This window comes from Pipistrellus hanaki, assembly GCF_964339955.1.
Source record: "Pipistrellus hanaki genome assembly, chromosome: 2".
Classification (NCBI taxonomy): Eukaryota; Metazoa; Chordata; class Mammalia; order Chiroptera; family Vespertilionidae; genus Pipistrellus; species Pipistrellus hanaki.
Genome location: NC_140504.1, coordinates 105,602,800 through 105,620,050, shown reverse-complemented (window position 1 = coordinate 105,620,050; position 17,251 = coordinate 105,602,800). Strand labels below are relative to the sequence as shown.

Sequence of the window (17,251 nt, the reverse complement as noted above, 5' to 3'; positions counted from 1 at the left end):
CCAATTGTGGAACAGACAGATAACTAAACTTTGGGGTGGTTGAGTCGGCCCCACCCAAAAAGAAAAAAACTGTAAGTTTCCCAAACTATCAATGGGTCCACCCTCCTCAAGATTTCATGAGATAAAACAGCCTATCCCCACAGGGAGGGCACATCTCCTATGGACGTTGGGCCCACATTTAGAGTAAGTCTACATGGGGAAAAGAATACAGACCAATGCCTGATCACTACCTAGTCATTACAGAGCTCCCTTCCATAATCTCTTTACTCTTGACCTTTAGGATAATATGTTTTTAAAAAAAGAGAAGAAGGAACAAGGAGAAACATGTTTACTGCCTATCCATATAGAACTATCAATATGCTTTTTGCTCAGATATGGGAATATCCTTACGGGTTCAATGGCATCATGCTTACTGAAATTTTTCTTGGGAGTTTTCAGTTGGTGTGCATTCCTTGCTCTGTGATCTAAAAAAATCTGTGAACTGTGCACTGTTTATAGAGTGGTCCCACAGAAGTGATGTGGGAGGCAATTACTGAATGCTGGAGTTTGTATAGTTACAGAAGGTGAAAAACATTATACACTTTAAACAGAACATTACTGTCACAATTTAACTTTTTTGTATTGTATTCCCATAAGAAATATTTCCTTTTAAAACAAATAGCTTGTGAGACAACAAGGACAAATGCTGAGAATTATTTGAACATAATTATTCAAGATCCTACTAGAGATAAAAGAAACACTCTCAGTAAGGAACTGCTGGACCCTGCTGAAGTGTAAATCTAGGAAAGAAATTAAGATCACAGACTCACATGACCATAACAAATGATAGGTAATGAACATTTACCTCTTATACTAAAGGCACTATTAATATACAAATAGCTTATACACATTTAGAGAAACTCTGAAACCAGCAGTTAAAGGAATCCACTTGGTTCAAGGCCAGCACTTTAAACAGAGAGACCACTCTAAGACTCATGGCAGAGTGTCCAATGCACTCAATGAAGTTAGATATAAGAAGCAGCTCCATATAAAAATTGTGGTTCTAACTTAAAAAGAAAAAAGATAACTTATTTCCTTAAAAATATAAGCACATCATAAAAACTAAAGGATAAAAATATATATAAAAATTCAGTCCCAGGGCCACTGATAAATTTTCAAAAACTTTAAAAGAATACTAAGAGCCACAGCTTGAACAATACCCCGACAAGACATGCAAAGACCAAGTGCTGGTGCTGACCAGGCAGCAGGGAGACAATGGAAATAATGCACACCACAATGGTATTGTGCTTGTAATACATGTGCTTGGATATTAGAACTAGAATTCCCTCAGCCAGGAAGCACTAAACGGGGACCAACATTTAGTGCAGCTGTGCAAGTGAGCTCTACAAAATAATAATGCAACATCATTAGTTATCATGATTAATAGCTTCTACTTGATTCTACTGGAAGATTAATTTATAATCATTGTACCCTGTAAATTTTGAAACTTAATTTTATTCGAAATTATAAATGCTGGTTATTGAATATCTACAAATACAGTAATTAGCTGCTTAAATCTAGATTGCTATTTATAATTATAAGTAGCTAAGTGAAATATTCTGACCAGTATTCTAAAATTGCTTTGGTACAAAATTTGGAATAAAGCAAAACCGGCAGCACCATGCAGTGTAATCAGTTCAGAGCAGGTCTACCAGACTCACAAAGACAATAGAAGATACATTAAAATACATGTACATAAGAGACAGTCTCCTGACAATTCTGTTACATCATTTAAAAAAAAAAGAAATTCATATCCAGTAAATTATACTTGGGGCCCAATTTTCATGCTCCATTTAATTATCCCTCAATGATGGTGTAAAAAATGTTTATTATTATTGCATTATGATGTCTAATTCATAGTGCAGGACTCAGTAGTCAGAGTCGTCCATTTTAATGCTTAGTCTGCTAGTATTATTTTCACACAAGCTTTAAATTTATTCTTTTTAAAAAATAGCTTTAGTGAGGTATAATTAACATAAAGCAAACTGCACATATTTAAGATGCACAATTTGATATATAGTCTTTTAAACAGCATGAAAAGTGCCCCACAACTTAAAAGTTAAAATTTTTCAATTGAAACATATTATCTTAAAATTGCGCATTCTATTTTTTTATGAGACACCGATATAGATTTATAAAAAGATGGGTGGAAATAAGTTAATTTAACTCCAAGTACCACATTTATTCAGAAGGTTTAGAAATGTCAAAATTGACAGCTAGTTTTCTTGATTTTCTTCTTGAAGAAGAGCTGGGTGCTGACTTATGGTGAGACATACTATGGCCTTGAGAGGCAGCTTCAACTTGAAAGGAAGATGCAGGCTGAGTAATCTGAGAGGACTTGAAGGGAGCTGATGAACTCTCCTGTGGAATCACTTTGGTGACATTAGAAGACTCTGGCTGGCTAGTCTGAAGTGGGGTGGCTTGAGAACTCTGGGCCTTATTCTCAAAGTTCTTTTTGTTTGCAACCCTTTTTTTAGTGACCTTTAAGAAATAAAGGAATCATCGATTAACAATGTAGGCTAAAAAAAACTAGTGTCAGAAAATATCATAAATCATGCTGGTAATATTTGTTGATCATTGCTGACTTGTAACTTCTAATTGTAAATTTCCAAACCAAGACTTTAGAAATTAAAAGAATTTATAGTTATGAATAAAATATCTAAAAAATTTTCATACAGTGAATATAAATAAAATTTATATTCCTGATTTTAAATCACTTTGTGCTTGAAAAGGATATCATTATTTGCAGCAATTATTATTATTTATTAGAACATAAATTCAGACAGCAGGGACTCGGCCAGACTGGTATCACTGGTCACAATCTCAGGACCCAAACCAATACTCAGCTTCTGAGTTGGCAGTGAAGGTAATCCTATCTAATAAAAGAGTAATATGCAAATTGACCATCACTCCAACACGCAAGATGGACACAGGATGGCCGCCACAAGATGGCCAGCAGGAGAGGGCAGTTGGGAGGGACCAGACCTGCAAGGGAGAGCAGTTGGGGGCAATCAAACCTGCAGAGGAGGGCAGTTAAGGGTGACCAGATCAGCAGAGGAGGGAAGTTGGGGGTGACTGGGCCTGAAGGGAAGGGCAGATGGAGGGACCCAGGCCTGCAGGGAAGAGGAGTTAGGGATGACCAGGCCTGCAGAGGAGGGCAGTTAGGGGTGACCAGGCCTTTAGGGGAGGGCAGTTAGGGGCAACATGGCTGGCAGGGGAGCAGTTAGGCATCAATCAGGGTGGCAGGGGAGGGGTGATAAGGCTGGCAGATAGAAGCAGTTAGGGGCAATCAGGAAGGCAGGCAGGCAAACAGTTGGGAGCCAGCAGTCCTGGATTGTGAGAAAGATGTCCGACTGCCCATTTAGGCCAGATCCTACAGGTTAGGATTAGGCCTAAATGGGCAGTTGGACATCCCTTGAGGGGTCCCAGATTGGAGAGAGTGCAGGCTGGGCTGAGGGACAACACCCCCTGCCCCTCCCCGTGCACGAATTTCATATTTTATGCACCAGGCCTCTAGTTATTGAAAAAACACATTATTCTATCATCAATCATCTTTGAGCACTAAGAAATTCTCTTAAAACACAATAATTTTATTTCCAGGTCTCACCTGTAGAGGTATGAATTGATTGTGCAAACCACCTGCCATTCCCCCAGCCATGGGCATGGCCCCAGAATATGAAGTATGATGAAAGGGCTTTCCAGAAACTGTCACTGGTGCTCCCCATGGCACTGAGCCAAAGAAATGAGATGATGAAGGCATTATATTAGCTGTTAAAAATCACAGAAAATTTCTATTTTAGTAAAATGGATTCATCAAAGCCCTGAAATGTAAGACTTCCTTGTGCTATGCTTCTTAGTCTTTTTTTTTACTTGGGCAAAGAGGCACACACTTAAGATTAATCTTTTTTTCTTTTTAAATATATATATTTTACTGATTTTTTTAGAGAGGAAGGGAGAGGGATCGAGAGCCAGAAACATTAATGAGAGAGAAACATCCATCAGCTGCCTCTTGCACGCCCCCTACTGGAAATGTAACCACAACCAAGATACATGCTCTTGATTGGAATCGAACCCGGGACCCTTGAGTCCTCAGGCCTGACGCTTTATCCACCGGGCCAAACCAGTTTTGGCTTAACTTAAGATTAATCTTGCTTATAACATTCAACATCAGAAGTCCCTCTTAGGACTATGAACAATTTACGTAAGTCAGCTTATCATTATGCTGTTTAGCCTTTAATGGCCAAGAACAATATATACTGATGTGAGCTTTTAAGAATATCTGTAGCAATACTTTAAAAATAATAAAGGGTTACTGAAGCTGTCGCTTGGGGGACAAAAGCCAGGACACAAAGAGAGAAATCTTAAGGATCTCACCTGCCCCCAATGCTAAGTTGCTTCCATAGTGTTCCCAGCCTACAAAACCGTCCCCAAAAGGCCAAGTGTTCAAATGTGGTCACTTTCATGACATGTACAATCTTCCTTTCCTTTATTCTAATATTTTTAACTCAAGAATTTAAAAAAATTTACATCTTCCCTGGCTGGTGTGGCTTAATTGGTTGAGCATCGTCCTATGCACTGAAAGGTTCCTGATGTAATTCCAGGCCAGGGTTGCCTGCTCAATCCTCAGTAGTGGGCATGCAGGAGGGAGCCAACTGATGTTCCACTCTCACATCTATGTTCCTCTCTCTCTCTCTCCTTCCCTCCCTCCATCCTTCTCCTTTCCCTTCTCTCTTAAAAAAAAATTATATCTTCTTTCTTTTTTTTTTTAATATATTTTATTGACTTTGTACAGAGAAGAAGGGAGAGAGATAGAGAGTTAGAAACATCGATGAGAGTCATTGATCAGCTGCCTCTTGCACACCCCCTACTGGGGATATGCCCTCAACCAAGGTACATGCCCTTGACCGGAATCGAACCCGGGACCCTTCAGTCCCCAAGCCGATGCTCTATCCATTGAGCCAAACCGGTCTCGGCTATATCTTGTTTCTTATTAAAAGCACATTGAACCAGGAGTTTCCAAACTTGATTTAAGGTTGTATACTGAACCAAACCTGATTTAAGGTTGTATAATGAATCACTTCGGGAGTTTGTGAAATATAAATTCCTGGGCAAAGTCTCAGATTTAATAAACCAGTCAGAGGCCCAGGACTGTTAACAAGCTCCACAGGTGATTCTTATGTAGGCAGTGTGAGTGCAGCATGTGGGCACCCCTGTATTACACAGTACACTGCCATTGAAGAAGATATATATTGTGTTCAAACTTCCTTTTCAGAGAGCTAAAGGCAGAACTATAACATAGCATAACTTAATTAAAATTAAGCCCCTTAAGACATTTTTGTATTAGGGGAATCATAATACAGTGTTCTGAATTATACATACACAAATTCTGATGAAGAAAACTAAAAAGGTTGAGAAAACTAGGTCTTGATAATACCTATAAGGAACTTTGGTAGCAGTTGTAATATTAAGATGATTCAGTTTGGCTATACAGAAAAATCAGATAAAACTAGTTCGGCCTCAGGATTCAATGCTCAACTGCTTTCTAGCTTTGACCTTCTGCTAAACAATAAAATACCATTCTAATTCTTAATCTTTCTTTTTTCAAAAATTTTTTTTGTTAATTCTTACCTAAGGATATTTTTTCTATTGATTTTTAGAGAGAGAGAGGAGGGAGAGAGGAAGGGAAGGAAGAAAAGAGAAAAGGAGAAACATTGATATGAGAGAGATACATTGACTGGTTGCCTCCTGAATGCACACTTGAGGTTCGAACCTGCAACCCAGGTACATGCCCTTGAACAGGAATTGAATCCATGACCAAGAAGTGCACTGGCTGACACTCTAACCACTGAGAAAGACTGGCTAGAGCCTGATTGTTCTTAATCCTCACCTAAGGATATTTTTTTCCATTGATTTTTAGAGAGAGTGAAAGTGAGGGAAGAGATAGAGGGCGAGGAAAAAGAAGAGGGGGGGAGAGGAATTAATCTGAGATATATCACTTGGCTGCCTCCTTGCATGTACCCCAACTGGAGAATGAACTTGCAACCCAGTTATGTGTCCTTGACTGAGAATTGAACCTCTGACTCTTTGGTGAGCGGGCCAATGCTCTTCCATTGAGCCATACCAGTCAATGCCATGGCCTGATTCTTGATCTTTTAAATGTATTTCCCCTCCTCTCTTATTCTGAATTTCAAAGCAATCTGTATCTCTTTTCATTCATTGTGCTAAGTGTTAGGTGGCTCTTTCAGTTTAGAGATGCATGTCCTTCAGTCCAGAAAGCTTTCTTATCCATTTCTTTGATACTTTCCCTCCTTTCCATCTCTCTGGTTTCTTTTTCTGGAACTCTAATTACATGGGTATTGGATCTATGCACTGTTCCTTCTTTCTTATTTTCCACATTTTGTCCTATTCTTCTTCTTCCTGAGATTTCCATGGCTTTGCTTGGGCTTTATCTACTGAAAAATTAGCTCAATATTTGATTCTTGTTCTCCAATTATTATTTTTCATACTTTCTTATTTTTTGGTTGCAATATTGTTATTTCCTACATTCTCTCTCTTTCTAGGTCACTTTCCTTTCTCTTTGTTTTGGATTCTCTTTTGATTTTAGAGATTCTCTTTTCCTAAAATGTTCAGGATCTCCCAGTTTATTTATAGGAAAGCACAAGATGACCCAGCAACCCAGCTCATTTGTATCCTCTTCTACAGACACTGAAGTTTATAGCCTAAATCTACTATATACTACACTATACTGGTTACTACTCCTTTACATGCTTTCCTCATTACAAATTCTTTTCAATTCTATAAATTGCTGATATTTTCTCTCTCATCTCTTTATCCTATGTCAGTGGTTGGCAATTGCGGCTCTCAAGCCACATGCGGCTCTTTGGTTCCTTGAGTTTTTAGCAAAGACCACCTTAGGAGTACCCTAATTAAGTTAATAACAATGTACTATAATTTAAGTTTAAAAATTTTGTTTCTCAAAAGAAATTTCAATTGTTGTACTGTTGATATTTGGCTCTGTTGACTAATGAATTTGCTGACCACTGTCCTAGGTTTACAGTTTTAAAATAACTTATTTTTTAGTCTAATGGAATTTAGGCAAGAAAAGATAACTTGTTTAATCAGCATTATTCACATTTCTAATGTTTTTAGTGAGGATTATATATGTAGAACTCCTGGAATAATACCTGGCATATAGTAGACTCAGAAAAGTAATTTTCTAAATATGAAGTAAATAAGTTATTGATTTTAAAATGAAAATGATTAGAATATGAAGAAGCCAACTGTCATTTGGGAAAAAAGGGTGATAAAATAAATGTTTAATGAACTTAAGATTTAGAATAATAAAAATTGTAAAATGTTAGTCTCAAAGAGATCCTAGGCGCCATCTACCATAATTAAGAAAATGGAGTCTCAAAGAAGTTCCATTGTTTTTTCAAAGTCATTAATGAAAGAGCCTGGACAAAAGAGCCTGAGTCCCCAGAGATCTTTCCCAGACCCTAGCACACAAGGAGGTCACCACTGGCTACATGGAGCTAACTCAGGCATCACATTTGAAGGAGAAAGAGAATTATGAGAGAATATTAAGAAACACACAGTTAGCTTAAAAACCTCTCTACTCTCCATTTCCCTCATCATGAAGAACAATGTCTTTCACATCCACAGCTTCAAAGCCTATTCTTATTCTCTTAATCTCTATTTTCTCCCGAAGGTTTTTAATGTCTACCTTAAACCAAAATTCATGTTGGCAGCTTCTGGGGAATATGGGGTTGCCCAAAACAAAATGCTCTCCTACTCTAGCCACACTAGAGAATGTAGGAAGGAAATGACATTTCTAAATGAATCTGTAGGCTCTGTTTTCAGGCTACCTTCTCACAATTCCTTCTTCTATTCCCTAGACACTTATATATATATTTTTAAATGATGCATCTTTCTAAATATAGCAACTCCAAACATTATCTTACCAGTAGATTGGGGAAAAACTGGAGGAATGGTTCCAGGTGATACAGCAGGAGGATAATTTGCAAATATCGGTGGAGGCAAAGGGAAATTCACTCCTAAGGAGCCCTGTGGAAGTATTTAAAAGTTGTATGAAATGCAACAATAACAGCTCTAGTAATTAATTCAAACTTAGTAGAGAAGTCATGAATAGTTCTCACCAACTGTTGTAAAGCAAAAAGTGCAGCTTTGATCTTGGCTTCTTCTTCAGAATGGCACTGTGGCCCATGTACCAGCAAGCCATTAGGCAATTTCACCTGGCAAACTATCATTGTCTGAAAAAGAGAATGTGAAATGTCATTGAAGTCATCTGGCTAGGAAATCAACTTCTTCCCCCAAAGCTTAGTTTAAACAAGTAGAATAATTTTAACATTCTGTTAAAAAAAAAAAAAAACTCAAAAATTCAAAAGAGGACTATTTAAATTTTGCATTAGGCCCAGCCAGCATGTCTCAGTGATTGAATGTTGATCTATGAAACAGAAGATTATGGTTGATTCCCAGTCAGGGCACACACCCAGGTTGCAGGATTGATCCCCAGTGTGGGGTGTGTAGGAGGAAGCTGATTAATGATTCTTCTCATCACTGATGTTTCTATTTCTCTCTCTCTTTCCTTTCCTCTTGGAAATTAAGAAAAATATATTTAAAAATTTTTTTTGGCCGAAACCGGTTCAGTTCAGTGGATAGAGCGTCGGCCTGCAGACTGAAAGGTCCCAGGATCTATTCCGGTCAAGGGCATGTACCTGTACCTGTGTTGCAGGCACATCCCCATTGGGGGTGTGCAGGAGGCAGCTGGTCAAAGTTTCTCTCTCATCGATGTTTCTAGCTCTCTATCACTCTCCCTTCCTCTGTGTAAAAAGTCAGTAAAATATATTAAAAAAAATTTTTTTTTTGCATTAGCATGCAAAACCTTTAGAATTATTACTTACCTTTCAATATTAAAAAAAAAAAAAAAAAGCCTTCTAAGCTACTTGAAGGGTCAAGCATCCTAATTGCAAATGAAAGCCAGCAAAACTGTTTTCTTTATACTAAGTCCTGGGAAACTAGGACTTGTACTTATTTCTGTAAGGTTTTACTGGAACACAACTGAGTCTATTCTTTTATGTATCTTCTATGGGTGTTTTATACTATAGCTGCACAGCTGAGTAGTGATAGAGAGCACATGGCCTGCAAAGCCTGAAATATTTACTATCTGCATTTTTACAGAAAAAAATTTGCTGGCCTCTCCATTACACTATCCTCCAAACAACAGATATTTTGCCAATATGAATTAATTACCCAAATCTAAAAAACTCAGAGGTCCTGACTGGATTTATATTCACATTTAAATTATAACTCTTTATATCATACTTTTTTTTATTTTACAAAAGGGATTCTTTCTTTTACATTTTCAAAAGGTAGAATTTAATTCTGCTTTCTGCTTTAGGCAAGAACTTATCAAGAACTCAGATGTACATGCTGAGTGAAATAAGCCAATCAATGAAAGAGAAACACCACATGACCTCACTCATTTATGGATAATAAAGAACATTATAAATTGATGAACCAAAAGATAGATATAAAGTCAGTAAAGCAACAAGCAGACTGTCAAATTACAGCGGGGAGGGGAGGGAGATCTGGGGGAGATAAAAGATCAACCGAAGGACTTGTATACATGCATATAAGTACAACCAATTGACATAAAACTCTGGGGAGAGAGGGTATGTATGGGAGGGAAGGGGGCAAAAAAAAAAAAATCAATAAAGAAAAAGAACTCAGATGTAAAAAGGATAAAACAACCTTTTAAAAAAAATATTTTTATTGATTTTTTACAGAGAGGAAGAGAGAGGGATAGAGAGTTAGAAACATCGATGTGAGAGACTCATCAATCAGCTGCCTCCTTCAAACCCCTACAGGAGATGTGCCCACAACCAAGGTACATGTCCTTGACTGGAATCTAACCCGGGACCTTTGAGTCTGCAGGCCGATGCTCTATCCACTGAGCCAAACCAGTTTCAGCAAAACAACCTTTCTTGTAGCTAGTGGTCCTCAAGATGCAATCTGGAGAATTTGATTAAAAAATGAGCAGAGGGAGGATCCAAGATGGCTGCACAGGTAAACACCTAACCGCAGCCGCACACAACAATTTCAATAAAATACAACTAAAATATAAAATGGACATTGCCCAGAGCTACAGGAAGTCGACTGACTGAAAATTCTACAACAAGAAGGAAAGAGAAAACCAGAAGGAAAATCAGAGGAGCTGTAAAAGCCTAAGGTATGGAGGCATGCTGCGTGTGCACGGAGAGGACGGAGCCGGAGAGGAGGGGAGGTGGAATACCTTGCTGGCGTTCCCTAGCAGGAAGGAAATAAAAGCCCCGGACTGGGCTGAACCCCAGAACCGACAGAGCTGAACCTCAGTTCTAGGCCAGACCCTGGGGACCCAGGCTCAAAGAGAGGGAGACGGGGCTGTGAGGCGGAATCCCAGGGGAGCGGCGAAAAGCAGAGGCCCGGGAGTCGCGCACATTGCGTGCAGAGGACGGTCTGTTGACTCTGATGCTAGACCGCCCTAGTGGGAAGGAGACAAAAGCTCCATCTGGGAAGAACGCAATGAGGAGCGGTAGCTGCTGCCAGGCACCGGCAAGCCACTCGCCAGCAAGGAGCCGGGCGACAGGGCCCCTGGTGGGGAGGTGCAGCTGGGCTCTCGACCGCTGATCGCGGGCCTCGGAGCCAAGGCCGGGGGCTGCTTCCTGGGCGGCGCCGACCCCTGCAACAGGCTGAAGCCGCGCAGAAGGCAGCGGAGAACAAAGGGGCACCGCAGGCCAGCCTGCTGAGCTTCCAGGACGAGGAGGAAGAAACTGAAGAAGTTTTCAATGTGAAGAAATCAAGTTATAGCAAAAGATAGTAAAATTACATAAGAAAGAATACAAAGAAGATCTTGAAAAATCGAAGATTAAGACAGAACTCAACTCAACAGCCAACATTGCAACATAAATGCGTTAAAAAAAAAAAAAAAAAAAAAAAAAAAGACAGAATGTTGGAGCAGCAGTGGCCAGGCCTAGAGTGGCCAGGCCCAGGGCAGTGGCAGCCGGGCCCAGAGCAGCAGCAGCCAGGCTCGGAGCAGCCAGGCCTGGGGCGGGGGTGGCCAGGCCCAGAGCAGCCAGACCCGGAGCAGCTGGGCCCAGAGCAGCAGCAGCCAAGCCCGGAGCGGCCGGGCCCGGTGCGGCCGGGCTCAGAGCAGCCAGGTCAGGAGCAGCCAGGCCCAGAGCAGCAGCAGCCAGGCCAGGAGTGGCCAGGCCCGGAGCGGCTGGGTCCGAAGCAGCTAGACCCAGAGCAGCAGCAGCCAAGCCCGAGCAGCCAGGCTGGGAGTGGCCAAGCTCGGAGTGGCCGGGCCCGGAGCAGCCGGGCCCAGAGCAGTCGGGTCGGGAACACCCAGGCCTGGAGCAGCAGCAGCCAGGCCAGGAGTGGCCAGACTGGAACGGTCAGGCCCGAAGCGGCCAGGTCCAGAGCGGCCGGGCCCGGAGCAGCCGGGCCCAGAGCAGCCGGGTCAGGAGCAGCCAGGCCTGGAGTGGCAGCGGCCAGACCCGGAGCAGCTGGTTGTGGAGCGGACCAGAGCAACAGAGGCCAGGCCCGAAGCAGCCGGGCCCGGAACAGCTTGCTCCTCGCCTGCCCATGCCCCAGGGCTGCTTCTCAGACATGGCAGGAAACTTTTGGGGGAACTTGAGGGTCTGCTGAATCAAGTGATGAAGGCTTAGATCTGGATGTGCTGAGTTATTATAGCGCTGGGGTGTTGATCTGTGAGTGCCTGGTGTGGGGCCTGGATGAGGTTGGTTGATCTATTTGGAAATGTCTTGTGTGTGAAGTGTATCCTTGGGCATGTGGAGGTATTATTGATTTGAGAAAATACTAAGTAATTGATTTACTACCTAAAAAATTTAAAGTTCTGAAAGTTTAAGGTCTCTTGCCAAAAAGAGGTTTTAAAGCTAACACCTTAATTTCAATGGAGAAAGGGGAGGACAAGCCCTTCCTACCCAGAACAGGTAATCCAATTCCAGCCAGCAGCTATCTTTAAACAATGTGTCCATTTACATTTGAATGGCTAAGCCTTTTGATAGCCTAAGGGCAAGTTTACATGTAAACAAGTAAAAGTTCCCAGGGCAGAAAAAACAAGGTTTAAAATTATTAGATTTTAAAATTTATTCTTAAAAATATAAAAGTTTATTAATTAAAAAAAACAACAACCAAGGAAATTAAGAAACCTGATGAAAAATATTAACTGTTGATTATGATAGAATCAGAGATACGGGAGGGGAGTGGACTGACAATTCTCCGGGAAAAGGGGAGTGATGGATGCGGGGAAGAGACTGAACATAAACTGTGCACCTATGGATGAGGACAATGGGGGGGTGGGGAAAGGGCAGAGGGTGGGGTGGGAACCTGGTGGAGGGGGGAAGAAATGAGTAACCTTTGTAATAATCTGAACAATAAAGATAGATTAAAAAAAAAAATGCAGTCTGGAGAGACTGAGGTTCCCTGAGACACCTTCCAAGGGGTTGCTGAAGTCAAAACTATTTTCATGATAGTTTTAAGATGTTATTTGCCTTTGGACTCTCATTTTCCCACAAGTACACATAAGACATAAAGTTCATTGATATAGTTTCAGATTCTACATTGTAACCAACTTTCAAGAAAACACTACCTTTTATTGTAGTATCAAATATCCACAGTTATATGAAAAGGATATTAAAATCTCCAACTCCCCTTAAGATTTGTTTTTATTGATTTCAGAGAGAAGGAGAGGAGGAATATAAGACAACTGAGGGTTAGCAATCTTAATCTGTGTTAGTAACTAGTATTCTGATGCACATTCTTGCTACTATACTAGGTATACCGGTTAATAATGCACATTTTTTTCAATAGATGGGAGTTACAGTACACATATATATATGTGATTTGATATGGATGCTACTTTGTTGTATTGACAGCAAGCTTCAAAACTTCAAATGTTAAAATTTTGTGAAGGTGTTAACATCATAGATATTTTTATACTTAAAAATGTTGAATTTCATGCCCAAAATAAAGCATTTGCAGGAAGTTTTAATTCATTACTTTATTTTGAAAAAAAGTGCTGCTAAAAGTTATCATATACTTCGGGAAGCTTATGTTGAACATATTCCATCTCAAGATACTTGTGAATGCTGGTTTAAATGCTTTAAAAGTGATGATTTTGATGTGAAAGACAAAGAACGTCAACCAAAAAAGTTTGAGGACCAACAATTACAAGCATTATTGGATGAAGATGCATGTCAAACTCAAAAACAACTTGCAGAAAGATTAAACATTGCTCAGCAAACAATTTCTGATAATTTACAAGCAATGGGAAAGATTTTAAAGGAAGGAAAATGGGTGCCACATCAACTGAACAAAAGACAAATGGAAAACCAAAAAGTTATCAATAAAATGTTGATTCAAGGGCACAAAAGAAAGTCTTTTTTGCATCGAATTGTGACTGTATTTTGAGAATCCCAAAGGCACAAAATCATGGGTTGATCCAGGTCTGCAAGGCCAAATTGCTTTGGGAAGAAGACAATGCTCTTCACACCAATGCGTTTGGTGTGATCAGGAAGGTGTGAATTATGAGCTTCTAAAATCAGGTGAAACTAATTGTTGTCAGTAGCAAATACTAATTGCTACTGACAACAAACAATCAATTTGAACCATGCTTTGATTGTGAAACGACCAGAATGTGCCAGAAGACAGGACAAAATAATTTTGCTTCATGATGAGGCACAATCACACAATTCAAAACCAGTTAAATCAGAGAAGTAAAAACATCAGTGATGAGAATCATTAATCAGCTTCCTCCTGCACACCCCAGTTAAAAGATCTTGCCTGGGAAGTTTTAACCCACCTGCCGTATTCACCAGACCTTGCTCCTTCAGATTACCACTTGTTCTGATCACATGCACTTTCTAAGCAGCACTTCAGAACGTACGAAGAAGTGGAAATTTGGGGCTCTGAATAGTTTGCCTCAAAACAAGAACAGTTCTATTGGGATGATACCTGAAAGATGGGGAGATGTGTAGCTAGAGATGGACATTACTTTGAATAAAGCACTTTTGATGTTTCTCTTGAAATTATCATGTTTTCTCTGATTACAAAATCTGCATTAGTAACTGGCACACCTAATAATTAAGCCCCATTCTCCAGCCTTGCAGAACCTGTTTCCCAGAATACTTCCATTGTACAGAGGCCATAAACCATGAACCATACATAATCCCTGGAGGGGGTTGACAGTGCTGGTGCCAGCCAGGCCAGACCTTTGGATATAATCTCACTTCCCCAATTCTAACCCCACAGGGGTGGGGAGGTAGGGGGGGTTTGTAAAGCCAGTGAAAAGTCTGGAAGACTGGTCCATATTTGGGAGACAAAGAAACTCAGGGGATAAAGGGGAAATTTCCCCCACTCCCTTCCCACATCCAATACTCAGGCTTTGGAGACCGACTCCCCTGAGATTCCACACTAGTGCATCTGCAAATAAAGGGATTTTCCTGAATCTTTGGAGGGCCCATTGTGTGTTTTCCAGTTGCTTGGTAATTTCTGCAACAACATAAATCAATGATTTGGCCGCCTACTGCACATCCCCTACTGGGGATTGAGCCTGCAACCTGGGCATGGGAATCAAACCTTGGCACCGCTTCCCGTCTTCCCCCTGAACCACACCGGCTCCATTTTTCAACTATCTGTGTGAGGACAGGTTTATGTGATAGATTTCAACCAAAACAATGTATCACAAGAGATTGAGAGTAAGAAGATCGGAGAATCTAGCTTCTTCTATTAAGCTAGACATGGAAAAGATTTGCAAAAATGTGAAGCAAGACCATTTTATAAATTTTTTTGAAAACTTATTTTAAATAAACATTTAAACACTTTTTAGTTTTAATTTATAGTATAGTAAATATGGATATAACACAAGTAAACAAAAATTCTTTTTTTTGGTTTGTTTGTTTTTAAGTGGGTAGTTTCTAAGATCAAAAAGTTTGAACCAAGATTCTTTTAGACCAGATTCAGGCCTGTGGGTTGATAAGGCCTGAGACATCATTTGGTCTGACCTTCCCTAGGCATTATGGTGAGTTAATTTAAAAAATGTATTTTTTCTAGCCAAAGACTTTTAGTCAATTTATTTAAGCTCAGTGTTAAAGAACATATTTAAATGGAACAGTAGTATACTATACCTGTGGTGTTCTAAGAAAGGAGAAATCTGGTTGTGGCATTCCAATAAGGGAACAAATTTTCAAGAGTTCAGTTACTGGTGTGGACACAGGAGGGATCTGGCTTGAAGCAGGCCAGGACACATTGTTTAGGGACTGAACATGACGGTACTCTCTAGCACTTTGAGGCTTGTTCACAAAAGATGCTACCAAAAAAGAGAATAGGACATATCTGTATTAAATGATATCTCAAATTAGGCAATTATTGTAAGGTTTCACAGAATAATAGCAAAAAATTGTTAAAAGGTAGAGAGGGGAATCTCACATGAAACAAATGTAAGAACTATTCAATACTGCCTAAAATTACTAAGAGTTCAGTAAAGTTTTTTTAGGTGATTGTAACTGATTAATGATATATGATTAAAATAAAGATTTTAAAATACAATAAGTAGCTGACAGCCAAAAATGAACATCTTGAGATATTAATGACTATATACTTATGTTACAGGCAAAATTTAAACAAGCAAATGGCTCTCTTGAGCTAATTTACAATTAATTCTTAAGTTTTGAGGCTTTGGCTTTAGTTTTAGAAATTTATCTTACATTCTAAGATACCATAGGTGAACATTTTTGTTTCTTCAAATGATGCTTCTTAGAATTATTTTTTTTTTCTGAAATTAAGTCTTTAAAGAGCTTTTATATAGAAAATAATTTTAAAATTCTAAAAGTTCACATTCTTTATGATCAATAAACTCACTAATAGAATAAGAGCATATCTCAGTGAAGAATGAATCTAAATCTCTTCCTATCTTAGACTAAAAAAAGATTAAGTGGCTTGCCCAAAGCCACCAATGGTGTTAGTTCTGCAATGTAGGCTGGAATCTGAACTCTTGACTCTCAGGTATATGTTTTTTTTTCACTACTGAAACAAAGAAAAAGTTACTTGTTTTTGGCAGTGGGACCATCTTTATCCGATTTTGTTTTAAATTTTGCTCTATTTTAAGAGCATGTCTGTCACTATATTAAATAACTAGTTTCCTAATAGTTATTGAAATTTTAATTATTTATCCCAATATTAATTGGAGTATAAATGGGAGAAGGCTCTAGTTTTCTTCCATATTTTGTTCCTCAATAAATTCAGATATGTTTATTTCAAAATGTTTTTTAGTTCTTTGAGAAACTTCTATCCCACCAACTTTTGCCCTAGTGATTCTTCCTATGTAATTATTTACAGATAATTACATAGACAAAATACTAAAATATAAAGAAATAAGGAGCAAAAGCAATGATGGATAGTTACTAAAATCCAGCTCCCTGCCAGATGTTGTGCTACAGGCTTTGTAGATTTCAAGTAAGTAACCACTTTCCAATGTCTGCCTCCATTAACTATTTTTAATGATATAAAGATTCTTTTATTTTTATGTTGGTCTTATTTTAACATAACACTAACATTAATTTTTGGCACCTACAATGTGCTAGACACAGTGCTAACTGCTTTATATATGCCATATAATCATCACAAGTCATTTAAAATGTTACTCTCATTCTGTAAATAGAAAAAAAGAATTTTAAAAAAGTTAAGTGATATATTTAAATTATATAATCATTCTTAAATTGCTGGGGGGGGGGAAGGCTAGACTGTGAAATCATTTCTAGGCTTGAGATCTGCAGAAGGAGGGTCTGTAATAGTACAATTTCAGTATACACAATGGACATTTAAGAACTATATATCGCTTTTCCTCTCTCTCTCTGGAAGCAGCCGGCAGTGGTACTGTTCTCTTCAATAAAGCCTGTGTCCTGGCATCCCGGCCTCCAGCCCTCTCTATTTCATCTTTTATATTGGTGCTGAAACATACTGGTGCCTAAGACCCGGGTGAACGTGGAAAATCCTCTGGCCCTGCTTGGTGGCATGGTCCTGAGTTGACTGGCTCGTTCAGAATACCTCTCGAACCCTGCTGTACCAGGACACCTGGGAATCTTGTCGCTTTCTTACCAGACCTACAAGAAACATGTGAATGCCCAAACTGGGA

At 39.4% G+C, this 17,251-nt stretch overlaps 1 protein-coding gene across 7 annotated transcripts in view; it reads right to left on the bottom strand.

Moving 5' to 3' along the window:
* Positions 1–427: 427 nt before the first annotated feature.
* Positions 428–17,251, bottom strand: part of XRN1 (5'-3' exoribonuclease 1) — a 214,342-nt gene continuing 197,518 nt past the window's right edge. For 4 of the 7 annotated variants that reach the window (XM_084872412.1, XM_084872415.1, XM_084872414.1 and 1 more), the window contains 5 exons: positions 15,246–15,427; positions 8,196–8,309; positions 8,001–8,103; positions 3,647–3,807; positions 428–2,520 (listed from right to left, as the gene is read on the bottom strand). In XM_084872412.1, the coding sequence (XP_084728538.1) occupies positions 2,221–2,520; positions 3,647–3,807; positions 8,001–8,103; positions 8,196–8,309; positions 15,246–15,427 (860 nt within the window). In that variant the 3' untranslated portion in view covers positions 428–2,220. The remainder of the gene's footprint in view (positions 2,521–3,646; positions 3,808–8,000; positions 8,104–8,195; positions 8,310–15,245; positions 15,428–17,251) is intronic. The other 3 variants (XM_084872413.1, XM_084872416.1, XM_084872418.1) reach the window with 1 other exon arrangement.